We start from the raw sequence: 23492 nt of genomic DNA on the forward strand, positions 1-23492 counted from the left end.
CTCCCCACCGTCGGCACAGTTAACTTATAACCCCGACCTATTAAGCTGGGAAGAATCAGAGCCGCATGAATGGCATGCCCTGCCGCGAGCCATAAGGTAGAGATAAAATTAAAATCCTTTCTCTGAAGGTACTCACCACGACAAAAGGAAGGGTCCCCCAAACAAACAGCCAGAGCCCCACAAAAAGCTAAGGGGAGGAAGTCGCTCACCTGTAGAGCAGTGCTCCGGTGCAAACACAGTTTTGTTTTGTTTTTTTCAATTAGCTTTAGTTAAAAATGAACAACCTGCCCTGAAAAATTGACAAAAATAATCAAAAGTATCTTGTAAAAAAGTATTGTAAAGAGCCTGCAGCCACCTCAGCGGCCTCATGAAGGGAGGGATCTGGACAACCAAATTCACACCTCACGGGCACCCAAACCAAGCACACACAAGGGTACCAACCCCCAGCTCGGCCGCCTCAACCAGACAGGGAAGAACCCTAAGGATTATAAAAAAAAATTTTTTTAAAACCCCGGGAGGAAGGCTCAAAAGAAAATAATTAGTTGAAAAAATTAGTCAAGTGCAGAACTGCAGGATTAACAGCCCCTGCCATCTGCTGGAGACAGAGAAATACTGACGAACTGCAGGTGGCACGGTTGCTTAGATACGGTGTCAGTGAGGTTTTTTTTCTGTCTCCATCTGCTGATAGGGGGAGATGAACCCAGGTGTCTGGACGGATCCGGGTAAGTACAGGGAAGTTTATGCTCCTATGCCTAAAACAGTAAATGTACCATTAATATTTGGTATTTTGCTCCTTGGTTTCTGTGAAGCTGAAATTTGTTGTTTGTATTTTATTTTGTTTTTATTATGTATGTATTCTTGTATATCGCTTAGGCCTTGTTAAGTGTTAGGCGATTAATACATTTTAATAAATGTAAAAAAAAATGTAAAGTAGGTTTTTGCTTTTCTTTTACAAGCAAAGGGTCCCAAATATCATTCAGTACATGGATGAGAACTGAGTAGAGTTTACCAATCGGGGAGAAAGACTTTTTGCATTCTTATCACAAGTCTGAAAACATTATCAAACATTCTCCTACAGTATTTGCAAAGGATATGGTACCTGGGTAAGTGTACTCACACCATAAGCCCGTGACAAATACATAAATAGAAAATGCTCACTTCTACTTAATTTAATGTCTTTCTTCCCTTTTGTAGAAATCAAGATGCTGGAAGAGCACTGGGATCGCTGATGAGCTTAGCACTGAAAACCAAGATTTGAGCATTAAGCAATCTATGCTATATCCTCTGATGCAGAAGTTTTCAAAAACACAGGTCCACGTTGGGATAGAGGTTTCGTCTTTGCGATATGAGTTAAGTACCCGGAAAACCAGTTGTCCCATTTGCATGTTGTTGATACTTTTTCTATATTTTATATGCATTTAAAAATGTTTTCAAGAACTATAAATATACGGACTTATGCTTATACATGCAAACGTTTGGTGGTTTATAAATTATTGCCATCAGCTAGTGTTAAGACAGTCCTTGTCACAGTTTCATCTGCTGTGCAGTCTTCCCTCCAACCAGGAGTCCTTAGAGAGCCTTGCTCACTACCTTGCCAGTTACCTCATCACTGATCCTACTAAGCCCAAGCCTCAGCCCTTCTTAGCTGGTTCAGTGCTTCTTCATTGAGTTACCTTGGCTCTCTGACCTGGCCACTCTTATGTTGCTATTTTACCTTGCCTAGTCTTGGGGCCCATCTGAGCCTTCTGGTCTTGCTCTGTGCCCTCCTGGATTGTTCTGTCTTTCTGTACAGCCTCCGAGCCTACTAGGATTACCTTGTCCAGTCATGCCCAGTTAGGCTTTCTTGTTCTCTGTTACTTTAGTCCAGTCCTTGTCCTGCCCAGTCCAGTTCAATCCCTTGTCTTTCCCTCAGATCCAGCTCCCAGCCAGTGAATGCCTCAACAAGCCTACGTCTGACCTCAGCTCCCAGTCCATGCCCTGATGTTCCCTGACTCCAGCCTGGACTCCATGACATTCCTTTATTCCATTTTCATGTATGCTGTTTATAGAGTAGAAATTTTTACCTGTGTGAGTCTGCCAGTCACCACTGCCCTTACCTCAGAAAATGCTTCTGACCTCGGAAGAGATATTGCATCATAAAGCTCTAGAAAGTGATCAACTCCTTCCTTCACCAATGTTTTGTTTTCACTCTCAAACATTCTTTTATAAATGGAAATATGCCAGGACGGATGAAACAACCAACAATCTACAATAAAAGCTTGATTTTACTTTTTTTTTTTTTTTTTTAAATTATGTTTACACAGCACAGCACATACTTGGTAAAATGCCCAGTTTGAAGCCTAAGTATAAAAATAAAATATATGCATAGTAAACAGCTTCATATTACAACACACTAAAATCTTATTTTCAGCTTTACAAGAAAAAGATAAAGTTGAAACAAGTTGTAAGTGGTATCTTTTTACAGGGCCAACAAAGTATTTGTGTGCAGCTTTCAAGCTATGCGCACCCTTCCTCAGGTGCGTGTACAATCAGTTATGGGTGATGCTGCCTGAACATACAAGTACATATAGGTTACATTACAATAAGACAAAGATTTAGTTGGGGGAAAAAACAGGAAATGGTATTTGCTTATTATGAATATCATCAGAGAGAATGAATCAAGAGACAGAAAGTAAAGAACTATGTCAAAGCATTTCAATAAAGTAAATCAGTCAACTGGTAGAAATAATGGGCCCAATATTGAAACACTACTTAGCAGAATAAGTCCTACTTATCTGGCTGTGGCAGCCACTGAATATCTGGCTATGTTCAGCAGCCGCCATTTAGCCGGTTAAATAGACAGCCAGATATCTTGGGGGCAGGCAATAGGCAGATCAAGGTGGGGCAACTTATCCAGTTTTCGTAACCGGATAAGTGCCTATATTCAGTCTTATCCAGCTAAGTTAACCGAATAAGTTAGACCACCTCAATAGCAGGTCTAATGTTAACTGGGTGAGTTATATCCAGATAACTAGCACTTATCTGATTATATTCAGCAGCACAGAATGGATATTTAGCACCATGGCTAAGTTAATCGGATAATTAATATCCGTATAATTTAGATAACCAGATATCTTTGAATATCGGGCCCAATATGTAGAGTGGATATACCAACACACAAAATTAAGCAAATTAATTTATATTGGACTCAAACGTATAGCATCAGAATAGCACTTAACAGAATGAAGGTGAAAACAGAAAGAGCAATAACACAGGGATACACACTGAGTAATTTTGGTCAATTTAAATAATTTTTAACCTTGCAGGCCATGGATGGTGTATCTCACTGATGTTCTTGCCCAATGAAAGTTCAATATGCTGACAATACAGTATTGCTACTGGCATCTAAGGAAGAGCCAGAAGATTAAAGATTGTGTGTAAACTATAAGGTCTATGGAAAGAGCTCGAACACCAAGAAAATTAAAAACACAATAAACACCAAAAATATTCTAAACTACAGAAAAGTCTACTGAAAACATGAAACTGGAACAAAAAAAACCCCTAGATCAGTATTTCCCAACCAGTGTGCCTTCAGACCTGATAAGGTGTGCTCTAGAAATGTCACCACTGCCCAATACACAGATGCAGGCCAACACCTGGACTCTGCTCTCAGCACCTCACATAAGACATAAGCAGTGGCTCTTAAACATGTAGAAAGCCCTTTCTGAGAAAAAGTTATGCATGCTTCTAACTACAGCATGAGCCCTGGAGTGTGGTAATTAATCATGGGCAACAGGCAGGGCACAGATAACCACGCCCCGCTTTGTACAGCATGCACATTTCACACAGTACCTCTTCATGAATATCCTCCTTTGAGACCTTTCAGCCTCTGTCTTATTCTCAGGCTGAGTAAAATGGGGATAGCATGCAGTGAGCTCCGGATGTATGTAACACCAGCAACAGATCTGGTGGTGGTGGTGGTGGACCATTGGTGCCGAGAGGTGGTTGGTGCAGCCTAGCAGGCAAACCTGCTAGGCCCACCCTAGTCAGCTGGAAGATGCGCCCTGTGGAGGAACTGGCCGGAGCTTTGCCTATACCAGCCGCCTTCCCCACAGGCTGAGCCCTTAGGTTCTGGCGGCCAGCAGGTCTTAGACCGGTCCCTAAAGCGGTGGCAAGAATGAGAGTTCAAAGCCAGTTGAAGGTCAGGGCAGGCAGCAGATGAGAACCAGTAGGCAGGCCAGAGATCAGGGCAGGCACCAGGCAAAGAGAACCAATAGGTAGGCAGGAGGTCAGGGCTGGCAGCAGACAAGGCAGGGTCAGCTCCGAAGCAAAGATCGGGTCTGGGCAGCAGGCGTGAATCCGTGAATGGTCAAAGCCCAGAGCCAAGGTCGGAATCCAGGCTGAGGGAAAATAAGACAAGACAATGGCAAGGATAAGACTAGGATCGGGCAAACAAAGACAAGGCAAGGCAAGGAATCTGGAGCAAGGCAGCAGATAAAAAGGCAGGGCTGGAATGCAGGAACACCAGAGCACAGAACAAGGCAGAATATAGGAACGAGGCAACACACACCGACGAGCAAGGCACTTCTGGAGACCTGTTGCTGAGGAACTGCCATGGGGCCTGGACTTATAAGCCAGGAGGGCTCGCGGGGCTATCTGTGGGCTATGAATCCTAACAATGTGACTCACTTTTAGTATTTGGAGTAGCAGCACTGAAAGATCTGGCAGCCACATGCAGCAACCAAGGTAACAACTGAGCCAATTGCCTGTCTTACACTGACTTTTCACTTCTCCTGCACTTGTATATAGATAAAGGGACCTGGTCCACTATGACGAGTTCAAGTGTCTCTCTGCCCCTTCTCCTTTAAAATTTTGAAAAAAATAGATTGTTGGGGCTTTCAGCGTTTCCATCGCTTTCCTTTCATATACAAAGTCTTCTCCATGTCTGCAATGCCTGCTCTGGGGATACTGGTGTGCCACACAATATTGTTGTTAATGTAGGTGTGCCTTCAGCTTCAAAAGGTTAAGGCACACTGATCTAGGTAGATGGATAACAGAAAATGGGAAATATTTTACCAGAAGTAAAAAGAAGAATTAGGGGAGGCAAGTCCAACTGCCTCATGATGGCCCCCGATTGAATTTCCAAGTCAATCCCTTCTATTCTTTGGGTTGCCCAAACTAAGTCTTGCTTATTCTCTCCTTATTTCCCCTCCCCTCCAATATTTAACCCTCGAGCTTCACACCCATCCTTCCCCCCATTCCCTCACACCTACCAGCCCATTTCGTCACTACCGTTTCTGACTAAGGTGCTCAAAGGCATAGTTCTGAAGCAATTAAACAAATATCTCAGTGATAACCAGATCCTAGATCCTTATCAATTTAGCTTCAGGAAGTTGCTGAACACCGGGAAGCCTACCTGGGGAGAGACACTTCAGAAGGAGCAAGGGCAGCCAGGACAGAGAGCTGGTGAGCGGAAAAACTTGTCTCCCACCCCCTCTGACGTCACTAACATCGGACGAGCTGTGCTGATTTAAAGAGCTGTACAGCAGCGCACAGTTGCTGGCGTGCAGCTAAAGGGGCGTGCCCCTGGGAAAAATTTTGAAGGTAAAACGGCTGTGCTCTTCGATGGGGAGGAAAAGAAAAATGAAAGTTTTAACATCCACACCTGTGAATAAAGAATTGAGAGGCCCAATGGATTCCCATATTGTTAGAAGGGGAAGCCAGACACCCAGAGAAGTAGCACAATAAATCTCCTTTTCATCGGGGGCTACTGCCAGTCCCGCCCACGACCAGAAATCCAATAGTACTCCTACAAGTGAAGGGGTAAGTGTTCAAAATACCCCTAACTTAAGAGAGGAGTTAACAACACAAGAGAAAAAAAAATCTATAGAGATGGCTGCAGTTGAAAAGGAAGTAGAGGAGGGTGAAATAACTGTGCCTGAGAATCTCTCTCTAGTAGATGTCTGGAAGGCTATTACAAAGATGGAAAGGAGAATATCCCAATCCATTACTCAAACCACAGTATTTTCTAGTGAAATTAAGGGGAAAATGGAGGACTTTGGCAAAAGAATTGATCAAGTTGAGGATACAAATGTAGTATTGGGTAGACAGATTACATCATTACAGGCGACGGGAACAACTTTTATAAAAGATACATTGATAGTGTATAATAAACATATGGAGAACTTGGAAAATAATTTACGCAGTAAAAATCTACGTTTTCTGAATTTCCCATTTACAAGGCTGTTATCAGCTCAGGAATTGTTTAGAAAATATGTAAAAGAAATACTATGCATTACTAATGCTCTATTAGTTTCTAAGATGTATTATATATCTAATTATAGAAGGAAATGCATAGCACCTGAAGGTGGGATAGATGTATTAAATAACAAGAGCCCAAACTTAACATCTTTTTTAGAAGCCTCAACTGACGATATTTCTACAAGAGCTACCTTAATAGTGGCTTTTGGATTAGAACAGGATAAGAATCTTGTCCTACAAAAGTATTTTAAAAATAAAAGTTTTTCCTTTTGTGGTAAAGTGGTCCAAGTTTTCCCTGATGTGTCGAGGAATACACAGCTTAGAAGGAAACAATTTCTTATGATGAGAGAAAGAGTGGGGCCACATTCTTCCTCAAGTTTCCTTGCAAGTGTATTGTTACACTGCAGAAAAATACATTTATTTTTCTTGAACCTTCGCATCTGGAAGTATTCCTTTCTGATAAAGGTGGATAAGAGATTTGTGATAGTCATATTGAATATATAGCTGGTCAAAATAGTTTAAACCCCAGTTTATTCATAAGGTTATAAATATTTCTTTAGTACATGTTACTTATATGTGAAGGCTTCCCATTTAATGTGGACTTGTAGAAGGGATTAACAAATAGTATATATTTCTTTTTTTTTTTGTTTTCTTATTAATTATCTATTGTGAATTGTTATCCCTTTTTCTTATTTCTTTTTCATTGTAAAATGTATGAGAAATTTAATAAAGCATAAATTTAAAAAAAAAAGGAAGTCACTGAACACCAAACTATTACTATTGTCTACTGTAGACATCAGACAATTTTGAAGCTGGTCAAAGATTTATGCTAATTGCACTAGATCTATCGGCGGCCTTTGACACCGTCAATCCCAATGTACTTCTTTGCAGGCTGGAAATCTAGTACATAAACGCTATATTTTGTTTATTTGTTTATTCTATTGCATCCATCTTTGTGATCTATTTTATTTAATTTTATTTTTATATTGCTTTATGTATTTGTTTATCAAGTTGTATGCTCATAATGTTGTAAATCACTTTGAACCTTGTCTATGCAGTCTATACATTATTTTAAATATAGCATCCACTTCTCATCCTTCCTTCCTTCCTTGCTCTTGTCCTAGAATCACAAACACTGCTCTTCCCCCCCCATTCCACCACAATTCCCTCCACTTTCAATTTCTCCAACGCCAACTCTGATGCTGTCAAAACTACCTCTGGCACTGTCTCCCAAAGACTGCACTCATTTTAAGTCAAGCCTCGCAGTGCTGACAGGAGTAGTTAACTTTCAGCGCTGCTCGGCTGCAGCAACTGAAAAGCGGAATATAAATAAATAAATAAATAAATAAATAAAAACTAGTGGCCCATGGCCTGCAGTTACCCAGCGGAAGGGCAAGTTGTGTGAAGAAGAGGATTGTGGTGATGACTGCCCAGTAGGGGAAAAGAAGAAAGACTGTGGCCATAGTTACCCAGCAGGAGAAGAGAGAGTACAGTTGTTGGTGAGTTGTTGGTGCAGCAGCCCTCTCTGCAAAGGAAGGAGATCCTTGTGGACAATACTTTGAAATGCTCCATCTCCTACTGGGGAGCAGAACAAAAACAGATGGAGCAGCGCGGCATCTATTGAGAGGGGGGAACCTTCTTCCTAATTATTGTTCTTTTCCCGTATGCCGGTGGGAGGACAATATTCAGAGATCTGGGCTATGCTAGATGGAATATGGCCAAGGATGGAGACTTGAGGCTCTTGCCCTCATTGGTATTTCACGTTCAGATGCAAAACTTGGAGCCTGCGTATTCCTCATTTCTATACTGTATCTGTCATTGATTGGTGCTACCTAAGCTTCTTCATGCAGAAGGTAACATTTTGAATCACACATAGTCCACCAACAAAACTAAACTGTAGAGCTTCACTAAATAACAAGATAACAAAACATATACAATAGCTACTGCCAGAATAGTATCAATGGACTTAAGCAATTTTCCCTATGGGTAAAGAATGGGTGAAAATGTCTTCATGTATGATCTAAAGTCCTGAAAAAAAAAAGTCTTAAAATCAGATCTTTATAAAAGGAAGGCAAGGCCTTTTTAAACACCACAATAGTAATAAAAAACGGACACTGTACCCAAACGGCACAGCCTAACACTTGCCAGATACATTGCTGCTCTCCGAGGCTCACCTAATGTCTTACGCAGCGTCCATTCCATCCACACCAGCAGTTTGACAAAGTGGCACAGCAGTGGAAGCACACTGCACGGTCACAGTGAAGCCAAGACTCAAAAGCACTGTTACCGCAATGTACTGGAAAGATGTTTTTCTGCAAAGCTTAATGCCAGATCCATAGCGTGCGGCACTTTGCAGAATAGCTCAGTAACACAGCCTGCTTTCTCTAATCATCTCACAGGCTCTAAGAAGGTAAAGAGGGTAAGATGGGAGACAACAGCCTATTACCTTAAATGTGAAACAAAATGGAAAAATAAATTTACCTTTTTCTTTGCAAACTGCAGACTCAAACAAATTGTTCAGCTTTGGCAGAACTGGCTTTATGACATGTATCTGAAATTTGGAAAATGCAAGTTATCTTATACAGTTAAAATAAATATTTATTTATTTATTATTTATTTATAACTTTTCTATACCGAAGTTCAAATAACAGAGTTAATTATCACTCCGGTTTACATTGCAACCATAAAACAGTGACAAAGTTGTCTTACATAGAACAGGGGGAGAGAAAAACTTGGATACAGCTTAAGCATGGGGAGTAACGTGTCAAAACTGGTAAGAACTGATAAGAGTTGGCTTTTTGGGGTAACAAGGTATTCCGAGGGAGGGGGTAGGAATGAGGGATTGTAAGGGGGTTGGAAGGTGGGGGGGGGAGGGTAGCGGAGGGTTACCATACATTTAATGAAACTAATATACATATATTAAATAGCTTATGCAGCGGAAGAAAAAGTGCTTAGGCATCTGAGCTTAGGAAGAGAAGGTCCGTGGAGGATGAGGCAAGGACGAGTGTTATGGGAAGGCTTGTCTGAATAGTAGCGTCTTAAGTCTCTTCTTGAATGTAATTGGGCATTGTTCCAGCCTAAGGTCCGGTGGGAGCAGGTTCCACTGTTTGGGGCCTGCGGTGGAAAAGGCTCTTTTACTAAAGGAGGTTTTGAATGTAGGTGTTCTAAGAGTCCCTCTTTGCACTAATCTCAGAGGACGGGTTGAAGTATGAAGTTGCAGGGGGGTCGATAGGTCCAGCGGAGAGATGTTAAGAATGGCTTTGTGGGTGATTACTAAAAGTAATATATTACTAAAAGTAATATAAAAGTAAAAGTAATATATTAGTCCTGGGGGAATTCTGTGCTACTGTGGAGTGCAGAATTTGCACAGAATTCCCCCTCTGCACAGAATTGCCATTTTCTGCGCAGAACTGCCAAATTCTGTGCAAAAAATAGCAGAGGAAACCCCTGCATGCCGCGAATGGAGCACGTCCCACGCGTGCCGCACTCCATTCGCAACAAAGATAAAGACCCCAGCGTGCCATTAGCGGCGAAGATGGAAGGCCCCCGTGTGCCGTGAATGGATTGTGCTCCGCTCATGGCGAAGATGGAAGGCCCCGGTGACAGAGAATGTGTGTGTGTGAGAGAGAGCATGGAAGGTAAGAGAGCAGGGGGGGGGTGCTTGAGTATGGGTTTCAGAGAGAGGAAGCCTATATGAGGAGATTGTGAAGGAGTGTGCGTGTGAGTGAGTGAGAGAGAGAGATTGGGAGCTCATGTATATGAAAAAGGGATCATGTATATGTGAGGGTGCTAGCCTGTGTGAAGGGATTGTGTATGTGTGAGACAGAGCCTGTGTGAAGGGGTGCATGAGAGAGACATAGGTAGCCTGTGTGAGATGTATGTGTGAGAGAGAGAAAGGAAGCTTGTGTGGGTGTGTATGCAAGAGAGAGGGCCCTGTATGATGAGGGGATGTGTGTGTGCAAGAGAGTGAGGGAGCCTGTATGAGGGTGTGTGTATGTGTACTAGAGAGAGGGAGGGACAGAGGGAGCCTGTGTGAGGGGCAGTATTGAGAATGGGGTCAAACTCTGGGACTGGCAATAGAGTGGAAGGGGTTGAGCCTAGAGGTGGAGGGGAGAGATACTGGCAGGTGGAGGAGTTGGGGACTGAGAGGGCAAAGTGGCCAGGGGAGTAGGGAGAGCGAATGGAAGGGACACACAGTGAATTTCTAAGGAAATTGTGCATCTTTAAGTAATACCTTTTTTCTTTATTAATTTAAAATGTAATTTCTTAAAGACTTCAGTCAATAAACCAGAAACCTCCCAATGAATTCAGACACATCTATTGATTATGTTTGACCTTCATAATAGGCATCCTCGTACGGTTCTCTGACCTTATTTGCCTTATATTTAATCATTGGTCAAAGATGATAATCTCTTTTTTTCTTATTTTTACATTTGCTTTTTCTCAAAATACCAAAATACCCGTGTAATCAAAAGTTAAAACTTAGCTTAAGGTTTTGACGCCGTTAGTTTTCCTTAAACATTTTATGATGCCAAAAGGAGTGTGTGTGCACCAACCTCATCTCCACTTGAATGTCCGCAATGTTTTCTCTTGATCATATTTACACTTTAAAAATTACTCTATGGCAATTTACAGACACTTACACTACTCAAAGTCAAAATTGCTACAAAATTGCTATAATATGACTATAAAATTGCTATTCTCCATGCTACTCCAGACTAGTCATAGAATACAATGTTGCTTTTGTCTCATTTTAATCTATTGTTAGTTATACCTTATTTACACTCTACAGTCACTGTTAGTTATATCCTATTTATAATCTACAAACACTCGTACTACTCAATGTCAAAATTGCTAAAAAATTTCTATTCTCCGTGCTACCCCAGACTAGGCGTAGAATACAAATGTTGCTTTTGTTCCATTGTTAGTTATATCCTAATTATTATAAGTTATATTATATTATGTTATATACTATATGATACGCTGTAGGACATAATGTTGTTCCCGTTTCAGTTAACTTTTACTGTAAGAATTATTTTGAAGTTACAATGAAAACTAAGAAGGCCTTGACACCTCTTAGAACCCCAGTTGCAATGTAAACCGATGTGATATTCCAGATCAACACCGGTATATAAAAACAAACAAATAAATAAATAAATACTACAGTACTGCAGAGTTCTAGACATCATAATTCCTGGAACATAAATGGATTTACTTTAGGTTATGACGACACTGATCCAATGAAACGTATCAATTATCCAAAGAGGATGATGCACATGAGCTTTAAAGACTACATGTGCCCCTTCTCCACAAACAAAAATTTGACTTATTGGGTTGCTCTTTTTTTCCCCATTTAATTTCTGGTGGATCCCAGTTTGTGAGCTATCAACTGAGAATCTTTATCTTTTTTTTGGGGGGGGGGGGCAGCAGTTTCTTTCTGCTCCTTCAGGTTTCCAGTTCAGTAGGAGTTGGCCTCCATTTGGGCTATAACACCATGAACCTTCTTTCACAACTTAGAGGTTTTCCATTATTATATCACCCTCGCCACCTAGCCTACCATTTCAGTGACAGTCCTCAGTGACAGGGCCACAAACCACAGTTCCCCCCACAATCCAGCAGGCAGCAGTGCAAACAATGACTGAGATGCCTTCTCTTAGGTGCCGTGAATGCTACCCTCCCACAGTGTCCTCACCCCCCAACTCAGCCTGGAGAGCAGACGCTGGGTCCGAGAATCAAATCAGATTCTCTGCAGAACCAGTGAGCTGGCCAACTGCCAATTTTCTGATGGCTGAATGTATGGCATTTGCAACAAATGGATCTGAATTTAGATCTACCATCTTTCTTTGGCTTCAAGGCTTTGAATATACATTAAAAAAGAAAAAAAAAGTTTAAAACCATTGTATATCCTTCAAGTTCAATGAAAGTGAAAAGCAAAGGCAGTACAATGCCTGAAGGACTGCACAATTTTCTAATTTCCAAACTGGGACAGATCAGAACTAGTTTGTACCTTTAATATTCTGAGCAAAAGAAAAAAATAAGACTGGCGGGTCTATCAATATTTGAAGAGGTCTTATCAGTTCCAAAAGTGCTTGACTACAAATATTGTCAGAGACCATATCCATGAGTGCAGCCCCAAGAAAATCAACAGTAAAATGTGTTTGAAAAAAAAATCCTTAATAAGAACAAATAAGCTATGCACTATTTTACTACTTTTATAAGTGGTGAGGTAATGTAAGTCTTTTTACTACAATACTAAAAGCAACTCCACCTGAAGGAAGCAACTCTGCAACAGAGACTGCCATGATTAAAGACATAGCCAACCAATGTAAAAAAAAAAAAGCCTTAAACAAAGCACATGGCAAACAATTATCAAATGTCTTCCTAAGCCTTGATTAAATCACTTATATGGCATCTTCATCTAGCTTTGCATAAAGCAGCGAAAGACTGGTTTAGAAGTTGGAGACAAAATTTGGGAAGAAATTAAGCCAGCACCCACCATACACAAAGGCACCAATTAAAATAAGACTAAAGACTGGTCTCACAGTTGTTCACTGTTCTTCACATCCAACCCTAATGCCTGCCCCCTGCTATATTTCCACTCACTCGAGATAGTAACTGTACCAGTTCTAATATTTTTCTCCCAAGCAGTTGCACCATTTGTACCTGTTGTACCAGTTTGTGCCAGCTCCTGTTTTTCCTCTGTTATTTATACGGCCTGCGAGCTAAGTTTCCTTCTGTTCTTGTTTTCTTTTGTTCTATGTACGGCCTACGAGCGAAGTTAATGTTTACTGTAAACCGAGGCGATCTGTATCTCATACAGGAACCGTGGTATATAAAATCTAATAAATAAATAAAGCAGGAGTAGGCAACTCCTGCCCTGGAGTGCCATAAACCAGGGGTGTAGCATCCGTAGAGCACAGTGGTGCACAGGCACCGCCAACTTACAAGAAGAGTGTGCGAGCACCACCTGAGACACTGTTGCCAGGGTTTAGGCAGCTTGCCTTTCTATCGCCGCAATCCTCTGCTGGCTGCTTTCCTGTTTCTTGCTCCTCCCTGAAACGTGATTGTTCTCCCACCATACTGCACCAACCAGCCTCCTGCTTTTTTTTCCTTTCGGTGGCTACCAATCCACTGAAGCGAGCGGGAGCAGCATGCTCGGGCTGCAACAAATCGTATTCCCAACGTGCTGCTCGTCTTCCTGCCACTGCTTGCCTCCCAACTCCTCTCTGCAGGCTGCAGCGGCCACCTCAGCTTTCCCTTCATCTGGTCGGCGACACCTGCAGTCCCACTTGGCTTTTTCCTTATGGGTCACCGATAGTGACATCCCTGACTCAGTCCACTGCCACTGCCCTACCCTCCCCTCAGGACTCAATCCGGAATCACTCTACAGGCGCCCAGTGTCTTCTCTTTTTCTACTACTAGCTGCTGTAGCTAGACCAGAACCTGGTGAAGAATATTTTTTAAATTAAAAAAACAAACAAAAAAAAAAACAAACCAACAACCCAGAAACTACCTTGGCAAGAATAGATGGTTCTAAACAGAGAGTGTACTGTAATAACCTCCTCTCTGCCCCCGGATCCCCTTCCTGCTACTCTCACTTCCCAACATCCCCTGCTCTTCTCAGGCTTGGAGCTGGGATGTCGGGAGGGGCAGGTTCTTCTTGGATAACATGATCCAGCCAAGCTGATGGCTGCGTAGGGGCCAAGAAGCACACGACACTGTAGTGGAGGCATACAGCACTGGCGCTCAACCTTCTGATAAGGCACTTTGCTATCCCCCTAGGCCTGGCATCCCGGGCAGTTTCTTGCCACACTCTTCCTGACAGCCCTCCCTCTCTCTCCCCCACCCAGCATCCTTCCCTACCCTGCCAGCAAGCCTGAAAGAGGGTCAGATATATTTCTGTTGGAGCATTTCAAAAACCACCAACTTCAGAAGTTACCCTATGCCCCTTGCCACAAACAGGCCTAGTTCTCAGTATATCTAACAGGAATATTTATGATGATATATTGGCAAGCACTGCCTCTATTGTAGGTAAATATACCTCAAGCATATTCACTGTGGATTATCCTGATAACTACTCTGTGGCACTCCTGGACCAGAGCTGCCACCCCCTTACCTAAAGGATATCTATATGCGGATTTATAAATTAAGCACATTTAGCTTTTGCTAAACTGCACAGTGTATGACACAAATACATCTTTCAGCCATTCAGAATTTTGATATTAGCTTCTATGTACTATGACGTTCACTTACTTGATTTCCTTCCAGTGTTTCCATTATTAATATATAGTTTTCCCAAAACTGCAATAGCTCATCATTCTTCTCGGCAGACCACCAGAACAAACTTGGTTCTAAGAAAATTAAATTAAAATCATTAAGAAGTATTTTTCACTTTACAGAACATTGTAGCTTTTTGACCAGCTCCTCTCTGGAGGGTCCTGCAGAGATTCTTGTAAACAGTAACCAGCTGATTGCTGCAGTATGGTTACAGTTAGATTGTTATGAAGCAGTGCTCGACATTATATTAGGAAAGATTCCCATGCATGAACCTCAAGAGGAGCTAAAAAATAAACACATTGCTCTCGTCTATTGCACCTCACTCATGGATCAGCTGTCAGTGAGCAGATGAAAATAAGCTAGTACCATTCTGCTTTTAGATCTCAGTTCTTGACTTTTTATGTAGCTTACCAATATTGCACAAAAAAATGATTAACAAGAATATAAGGGGTAGATTTTAAAAGGTGTGCGCGGGAGTACATGTGCGGGAGCTACCTGGCATGCACACATGTATGCCTGATTATATAACTTGCTCGCGCAAGTTATAAAAATTGGGAGTCGACAAGCGCAAGGGGGCGCACAATTGTGCACCTTGTGTGTGCTGAGCCTGTGCCGAGCAGCGCTGCCTTCCCCCGTTCCCTACCCCACCTTCCCTTCCCCTACCTCCCCCGCCTTTTGCCCCCTACCGTTTTCTTTTTTATTTTCTTGTTTTAAAACAACTTACTTCAGCTCTGGGGCTGAAGTAAGTTGCGCGCTCCGGCAGTCAGCCGGCGCGCGATCTCCCGCACAGCGGGAAAATGGCTGCTGTGCCAGGATCTTCTGACCCCGCCCCCTCCCCGCCCCTTTAGTAAAGCCCTGGGACTTACGCGCGTCACCGGGTCTTTTGAAAATAGGCCCGGCGCGCGTAACCCTTTGAAAATCCGGCTCTAAATAAACATTTATTGCTGCAGATATATCAAAGGAAGGCCTGAGAAAAGTGGGCAGAGCAAGGAGGAAGACAGACAACTACTACAATCAAGCTTTATGCAATTTTCACTTTGGGCCAGTAGCATAGGCTGGCACTACACAAGGAACAGAAATAGATCTGATCCTTGAGGCTTCTTGTATGCTGCTATGAAGTTCACACACTGTAAAGGGCAGGAACAAAGAAAAGAAATTACAGGTAAAGAGGATCTTTTGGAAGTAGTACTAGCTATACCCGCCTCAACCTATCTTTTCCTTTGCTATACTGCTTCTTCTGAGTAATATTCCTGTCTCTTTTGGGTCATAAGAACATAAGACGTTGCCATACTGGGTCAGACCAAAGGTCCATCAAACCTAGCATCTTGTTTCCAGCAGCAGCCAATCAAGCATACAAGCACCTGGCAAGTACCCAATCATTAAATAGATCTCATGCTACTAATGCTGGTAATAAGCAGTTGATATTCCCCAAGTCAACTTGATTAATAGCAGTTTATGAACTTCTCTCCAGAAATCCAAATCTTTTTTAAACCCAGCTATGCTAATGCTTTAATCACATCCTCTGGCAATGAATTCCAGAGCTTAATTGTGCATTGAGTGAAAAAATAACATTTCTCCGATTTGTTTTAAATCAGCTACTTGCTAACTTCATGGAGTGCCCCCTAGACCTTGTATTATCTGAAAGAATAAATAACTTATTCATGTTTAACCATTCTGATCTTCTCATGATTTTATATCCTATAACCTCATGATTTTATATCCTATAACCTTTTGTTCCATGTACCACTGTTATAATATGTTATAATTTTTTTTTTTTTTTTTGGTTACCATGTTATAATGTAAAATAGGGCGGACTACGCCCTATTCTCTTGGTTATCTGGAAACCGATGTGATATCTCGATTGAATGTCGGTATATAAAAGAAATAAATAATAATAATAATAATAATATGCCTCTATCATATCCTTCCTCAGCCATCTTTTCTCCAAGCTGAACAACCCTAACCTCTTTAGCCTTTCCCCTCATAGGTGAGCCATTCCATCCTCTATCATTTTCGTTGCCCTTCTCTGAACCTTTTCCAGTGCAACTATAGCCTTTTTGACATGTGGCAACCAGAACTGCAAATAGTACTCAAGGTGGGATCTTACCATGAAGCAACACAGAGGTATTATGACATTCTCTTCATACTGTTGATACAACTCATTATTACTCTCTGCTTTCAAACAACAAGGACACTGTGAATCCCTAAAGGCTAGAGCTTTCCAAAGTGTGTGTCGCGACACTTTAGTGTGTCGCCTGCAGTTTGCCGGTGTGTCGCGCAAGCCCGGTGCACGTGACACACCGGCAAGTAGGAGCCAATGCAGCCGTCAGTGAAGCTCATCCCACTGGCGGCTGAGCAGTGAAATATCGCTGTACTGTGTGCCGGAGACACACAGCAGGAAGATCGGCATGGCCATGGTGGAGCTCACCTCACCACGGCCCGAAGAAGAAAAAGGTCACGTCGAAACGTGCAGGTGCTCCTCCTCCTTCCTGCCCATGCGGCCCCGGAAGAAAAATGTTGCCGGAGCCGCATGGGCAGAAAGGGGGAGGAGCGTCAGCCGCATGCAGAAGAGGAGCAGCAGCATTGTTGCAGTGGGCGAGAAGAGGAGGAGGCCCGATAGCAGGGTCCCCACCGCGGATCGGCCCAAGAAGATCAGGGCCGCTGCCGTCGCCGCGATCGGCCCAAGAAGATCAGGGCCGCTACAGAGCCCATCCTGCAGCGACCCAAGAAGAGGAGGCCCAGAGGTAAGAGAGAGGCTGAGGGCCCGTAGAGTGCGTGTATGAGATGAGTTGAGAGATTGTGTGCGTGTATGAGGTGAGTTGAGAGATTGTGTGTGGGAATGAGGACCTGAATGTTTGCAGAGACAGCATGTGAGAGAGCCTGTGTGTGTGTGTGTGTGTGAGAGAGACAGCATGTGACAGTGAGAGCCTGTGTGTATGAATGATTGTATGAGAGAGAGCATGTGACAGTGAGAGCCTGTGCTTGAGCAAGACAGCATGTGGGTGTGAGAGAGAGCCTGGGTGTGTGAGAGTCAGGCAGCATGTGCAAGAGAAAGGCTGTATGAATGATTGTATGAGAGAGAAAGCATGTGAGAATGAGAACCTGACTGAATGTTTGAGGGAAGAAGATAGATGGAGAGAAAAGAAATAGAAAAAAAAGACAATATGAAAGGAATTGGCAAAAAAGTAAGAAAGGGGAGGTGGAACAAAAAAGCCTGTGACCAACCGATTAGAAAACTAAGATCAGACAGCAAAGGTAAAAAAAAAGAAATAAATTACTTTTTACTGATTGGCACATGTAATCTTTGGTAATGTGCAAGAGTAGCACTTTCTCTATGCTGATTTCACAATGTACGAGATCAACATGGAGGAAGTGGAAACCCACGGGGCCTGCACAGAGGAGGCAGCAAAATGGGCTTCAGTGCCAGTAGCAGCAATCAGCGCCTCCCCAATAGCCATGCGGCAGCAGTGACAGTGGAAGCAGAGGAATGAGAGAGGCTCAGAGGTTGCTGGCAAAAGAAAGAGAGGGGGTTTGCCTTTAGTGTGTGCCTGCCTGAGGGTGTGTCTGTGTATGAGAATGTATGGGTGTCTTCCTGGGGTTTGTATGTGTGAGAATAGGTGTCGGCCTGTGTGTGGTGTATGTGTGTGTGAGAATGAATTGGTGACTGCCTGGGGGATGGTGAGGGAGTGGTGTGAAAATGAATGGAAGCCTGCCTGGGGGTCCGTGTGTGTGTGTGTGCGTGTGTGTGACAATGACTGGGAGCTTGCCTGGGTGTGTGTGTTTGTGTGAAAATGTTTGGGAACTTGCCTGGGTGTGTGTGTTTGTGTGTATGTGAGGGAGCCAGAGAGAGTGTGTATGAGAAAATCCAGGGGAGTAAGAGTTTGTGTGGGGGTGTGTGTGGAGGGAGAGAGAGTGTCTTAGAGCTTGAGAGTGTGTCAGTGTCTGTGAGAGCGAGAGGTTATGGTGGGTATAAGAGCATGAATGTGTATGTATGTGACAGTGTATGTGTGAGAGAGAATGGAAAAGTGAGTATGTGTGAGAGAGAGAGGATAACCTCCTAATCCTTGACAATATCAGGGTGACTGGAAATCAAGAGCTCCCACGTATGGACAGCAGGGGCTTTTTAAAATCCTTATTAGTTTTAATTATTGGGTGTTATTTGATATATGTGCTGTTTTGAAATATTTAATTGGTGTTTGGGAAATTGTAAAAAATGTATATGATTTTAATGAATAGAAATTCTATTTATCAGTAGTTTTAAAATATTCTTTTATTAATATGGTTTTACTATTATAACTGATGCTTTATGTTTCTTGATTTTATTTGTTTTATGAGGAATGGTGGTTCTGTTTTTCCATTGTTAATACACAGAGTCTGGCTTCTTGGGGTTTCCATTTCAGTTTTTGTCTAATTTGTGCTCCTTTATTTTGTATTCTGTATTTGGTGAGGGTCTGTCTCTGCTCTGTGTGTGTGACCATGATGAGAAATTCACTTGCATAGGGATCTATAGCAATCGGGTTTGTTTTGTTTCCTCAGTAGGTGGTGTATTGGTATTCTAGGACCCAGTATAATATTTACCCTTGCTTTTTCACAGGTAGGGTTATTGTTGTTTGAGTGTCTGTTATGTTACAATGGGATTGCAGTATAGATTTTGAGTGTCTTTTTTTTGCGAGGTTTTATTTTCGTTCACAATGTGCCTGGCAGTGGAAGGTGTTTGTGCTGCTGTTACTGTGAGGTGACACCAGAATTTGAAAATATCTTTTAGTATGATGAGCTGTAAGGGAAACATCCAAGCTCCATTGTTTGGGGGAATTTCAGTGGATGCACAGAGTTACAGAACTGGAGGTGCAGGATTTATATTGACATTCTGTCCCTTCCTTTATATTCCAGACTTCACTCTCATAGCCATATAGAATTAGTTGAATGAGGCTATCAAATAATTATATAGTGTGAAACTGGCCAGCTTTTTAAAATTACGCAGAAGACCCTTTGGACTTTCTTATTAACACCAAATATTCAAAAGCTGTGTTAATCCCATCAAGCTCATATATCTCATTAAAGAGGTAAATTGAATAACACAATAACTTTGTTTTATTATTGTTACTCATAAATTATAACAATAACATTAATCTTGGAATATTATATATTTTTAATATAAATGAAAGTTTTTCACAAGATATGTTGTGTCGTGAAACATTTTATTATGTATATATTTAAGGAAACATACATAAATTGTCGAAATACATTTTGTTCGTTGAACCTTTAACCTCTGGTTTGCTAGTAGACTGAATTACTGTGTCCCGAAATTATGTTTGTCTAAAAAGTGTGTCACCAACATGAAAAGTTTGGAAAGCTCTGGGCTAGAGGATGGAAATGAGGAAGAGAGCGCATGGGGTAACTTGCCAGTGTGGCGAAATTACCCTTAACCAACAAGCCTTAATACTGTTAATACAACTCATTATTGCTCTCTGCTTTAACAGCAGGGGAAAAGGAGAATTAAGTTCAGAAAGCAACCAACAAGGACATGAATTTTACGGTCTGGGAAAACAAACAAGCATGGGGTAACCTGCTGATGCAGCTGTTACTACCCTTAACCAATAAGCCTTATATTTGAAATGTAACTCCAACATTGCTCTCTCCTTCAATGACAAGAGGTAAAGGGGAATTGGACTTGGACAGAAGCCAACAAGGGCCCTGACTTTAACGGTTTGGGAAAATAAGTATGGAGGGGTAACTTGCAAAAAAGTTGTCACCCCCTGATGATACCTTTATGGGGGAGATCTGTATGGCATGGCTGGTGTTACCATAAACTTGCTGGGCAGACTAGATGGGCCATTTGGTCCTTTTCTGCCATCATTTCTATGTTGCTATTCACCTTTTCTTAATTCCTAACTTGTTTGCTTTTCTGACCGTTGCTAGGTTTCCTTTGGGGAAAAAAAAAATCACACACCTTGTATTACAGCTATATCCCTTGTTTGTTTTTTTAACCTCCTTCTGCCAGTTCATTCTCCTTGATCACTCTGTATAAGTGTTTTGCAATAGCAATTAGTATACTCTACAACTAACTTAGATGCATCACAGGAGGATGTGGCTTAATAACGGGGCCAAAAACTTTATATACCAGTTATCTCCCTCCGGAATACATAAAGGCCTCAAAATATAATTAACAGGCAGCTTATTGATTTTAATATTAACAGAGCTGCTAAACAAAAACAAAAAAAAAGTTTAAAATGCTGCTTTTATCATCACTTTTGCGCAATAATAGTAGATTGGATTGCAGTTAGGAAAGACACCCCTTTCCACGGTGCAAAAGAAAGCACCAAGAAAATGACTATTAATCAAAGGAAAACATCACTTAGTTATAAGGCATACACACAAACCCCCCTCCCTACTCATAACACAAAGAATATCCCACAGGGAAGATGAACAAGAACCCCAGTTGGGGAATCTTCAACAGAGACCAGGTCTGAAGGCAGTAACGATGAACCAACCAAGCCTGGCCAGATTTGCTAAGGATTTTCCCCATGGAGACAAACTATGAGAAAGCCCTTTAGAACAGGAGTCTCCAAACTTGTTCCTCAAAGACCATAACCCACTTGGATGTTCCACAATGAATATGCATGAGATCTATTAGGATTTGATGGAGAAAGCACATACAAACACATCTCATGCATATTTATTGTGGAAATTTTGAAAACCTAATTAGGTTGCAGCCTTCAAGAACCATTTTTGAGGACCCATGCTGTAATACATCAGGCCCAAAAGTGAGAACTACCTTTGTTTCAGGAGCAGGCAACTCTAGTCCTAGAATATCATAACCAGGTCTGGTTTTCTGGATATCCACAATTAATATGCATAATATATAAGCATGGATACCTTACATGCATTATTGTGAATATCCTGAAAAGCAGACTGGCTATGGCACTCTGAAACTAGAATTACCTACCCCCTGCTCTGTTTTTCTGACCACGCACTCTATCAAAACAGTCCCCAACGCAGGATCCAAAACAAGGGTCCGGCACGTGCGCGGGGGCATACCTTGCCCAGGGTGAAGCTCCTCCTCCTCCGGGCACGTGCAGCTAGGCGTGGCTTCCAGGGCTCTGCTCAGCAGGTGTCGCGCTCTTTTGCGCGCTACGCAGTCCGTGCACATTGCTCCCTCCTGCACAAGCTGCCAGAAGAGGCTCCGGTGCCGCGCGTTCTCAGCTCCCACCGCCCAGAGGGTGGGCCACAGCAGCCGCTCGGACAGGGCACTCAGCACCAGTAAGCACCGGCTCAGACGAGCACCTCCGCTCCACGCCTCCTCTTCCCCCAGCAGCCCGTCCCAGACCAGCCGGAGGGTGGCCCCGTCTTGGCTCAACGCCAGCAGTAACCGCCCGGCCCCCAGCGCCTCCACCTCCCGCGGTGCTTGCCGTAACAACCCCAGGCCCGCCTGGGCAGCCCTCTCCAGAACGGCACGTGCCCCTGTCTCCTCCTCGGCGGCGGCGGTACAGAGCGACGGCGCCACCGCTTCCAGGGCTTCCAGCGCCACCTCCGCGCACGGGGCGTACGCGTCACGCTCCTCCACCCCGGCTGGCTGCGACTTCATCGTCGCCTCAAGCTCCGCGGTGACTGTACCGCCCACGCCCACTGCCAATTCGGCCCCGCACAGCTCCGTACAGTGGCGTAACACCCCGCAAGCAGCCCTAGCCACCCGCCGCCACTCCGCCTCGCGCAGCCCGGCCTCGCGCAGCAGGGGAAGGCAGCGCTGCAGCGCGAGCTCCCAGGCGGCTTGATGTAACAACGCCAAGCAGCTGCCGCTCTTCGGCTGTTGACCACCAGCAAGCCCGTCCCCTGCTTCCCGCTGGGATGGCAGGGACGCTTCGGCCAGCCGCTGCAGCACGAAGCGGAGTGTCTCCAGCTTCTCGGCCACCGGGAGCACGGGGCCGCCAGCGTCCCAACTACTCAGCTCCCATAGCAAAGCACAGGGGTCCCGGCAGTGTGAGAGCAAAGCGTCCGCCAGCACCCGCTCCATGAGGCGGCACGGGTGTTTAACTACTTATCCCAGAGAGCAGTGCTCCTAAGGCCCCGCGCCGTCTATACCAGCGCGCTATCACGCTCCGTAACTCCTCCCCCTGTCTAAAAAAAATAAACTGGTTTCTTTTCTTGAGTGATGGGTTGTATTGATTCGAAAAACGTTTCGCGCAATCAACAGTTACGATCGTAACATTTTATACAAATAAGATTAAAGAACGTGTAGCAACAGCTCGTTCTGGGCCTTTTCTTTTTTTTTTTAGCTTACTACACCGAAACACTCCACGCTTGCCGCCGCGACGCACTGACGTCATTTGACCCGCCTTCTCCAGTTGTTTGTCAGCGAGACCGCGTGCGCTGGTGGTAGGAAAGCCCTTCCTTGCATAGTTTTACCTTTTCAAAAAAATGCGAACAAGGAGCAAGTTAGGCGCTGCACATCTCTTGAGTGTGTATATAGATGTATGATTTACCTCTCTTCTAGAAGCTCTACTTTACCCTGTGCTGTGAAGCAACCTCTGAACCTTTCGCACACAAGCTTTGCAAATTCAGTACTTTTTTTGAGAATTCAAGTGGCGTATACTAAGCAGTTTTCCTCATAGGTACAAAATGGAGGAAAAAATCATTTAGTATATCAGCTCCAAAGTAATTGCTTGCAAATAGAGACTAAATGACCCACCCAGGCAGATCACTATAACGAAATAAAACCCCAGAAATTAACTAGTTTTGCACAATTTCTTTGGAATCTATTTGAAAGGTAGTTCCACCTGTAGGAAGTAGGCAAGGAAAGCTGGCATGGGTTTATATTTATACTTCTTAATATAAATTAGTAGGGATGTTGCAGCAAATAGTATATTGAATTTAGAACTAGATGTCTTGCACTAACCTGATGAAGAGGGCATAGCTCTTAAAAGCTAATCACAAATTTTCTTAGCGTCTAGTCAGATGAATCCAGAACAAGTGGGTTA

The 23492-nt window shown here is 43.1% G+C and overlaps 1 protein-coding gene and 1 long non-coding RNA gene across 2 annotated transcripts in view; one reads left to right on the plus strand and one right to left on the minus strand.

Moving 5' to 3' along the window:
* LOC115087120 (probable methyltransferase TARBP1) overlaps positions 1-22571 on the minus strand; it is a 421872-nt gene extending 399301 nt beyond the window's left edge. The window contains exons 1-4 of the mRNA XM_029593877.1: positions 21556-22571; positions 14494-14591; positions 8722-8791; positions 2097-2245 (exon numbers count right to left, since the gene is read on the minus strand). Of these exons, the coding sequence (XP_029449737.1) occupies positions 2097-2245; positions 8722-8791; positions 14494-14591; positions 21556-22528 (1290 nt within the window). The 5' untranslated portion in view covers positions 22529-22571. The remainder of the gene's footprint in view (positions 1-2096; positions 2246-8721; positions 8792-14493; positions 14592-21555) is intronic.
* LOC115087121 overlaps positions 21650-23492 on the plus strand; it is a 30030-nt gene continuing 28187 nt past the window's right edge. Inside the window, exons 1-2 of the long non-coding RNA XR_003855442.1 lie at positions 21650-21777; positions 22791-22890. This is a non-coding gene — a long non-coding RNA (uncharacterized LOC115087121). The remainder of the gene's footprint in view (positions 21778-22790; positions 22891-23492) is intronic.

This window comes from Rhinatrema bivittatum, chromosome 3 (genome assembly GCF_901001135.1).
Source record: "Rhinatrema bivittatum chromosome 3, aRhiBiv1.1, whole genome shotgun sequence".
Lineage (NCBI taxonomy): Eukaryota > Metazoa > Chordata > Amphibia > Gymnophiona > Rhinatrematidae > Rhinatrema > Rhinatrema bivittatum.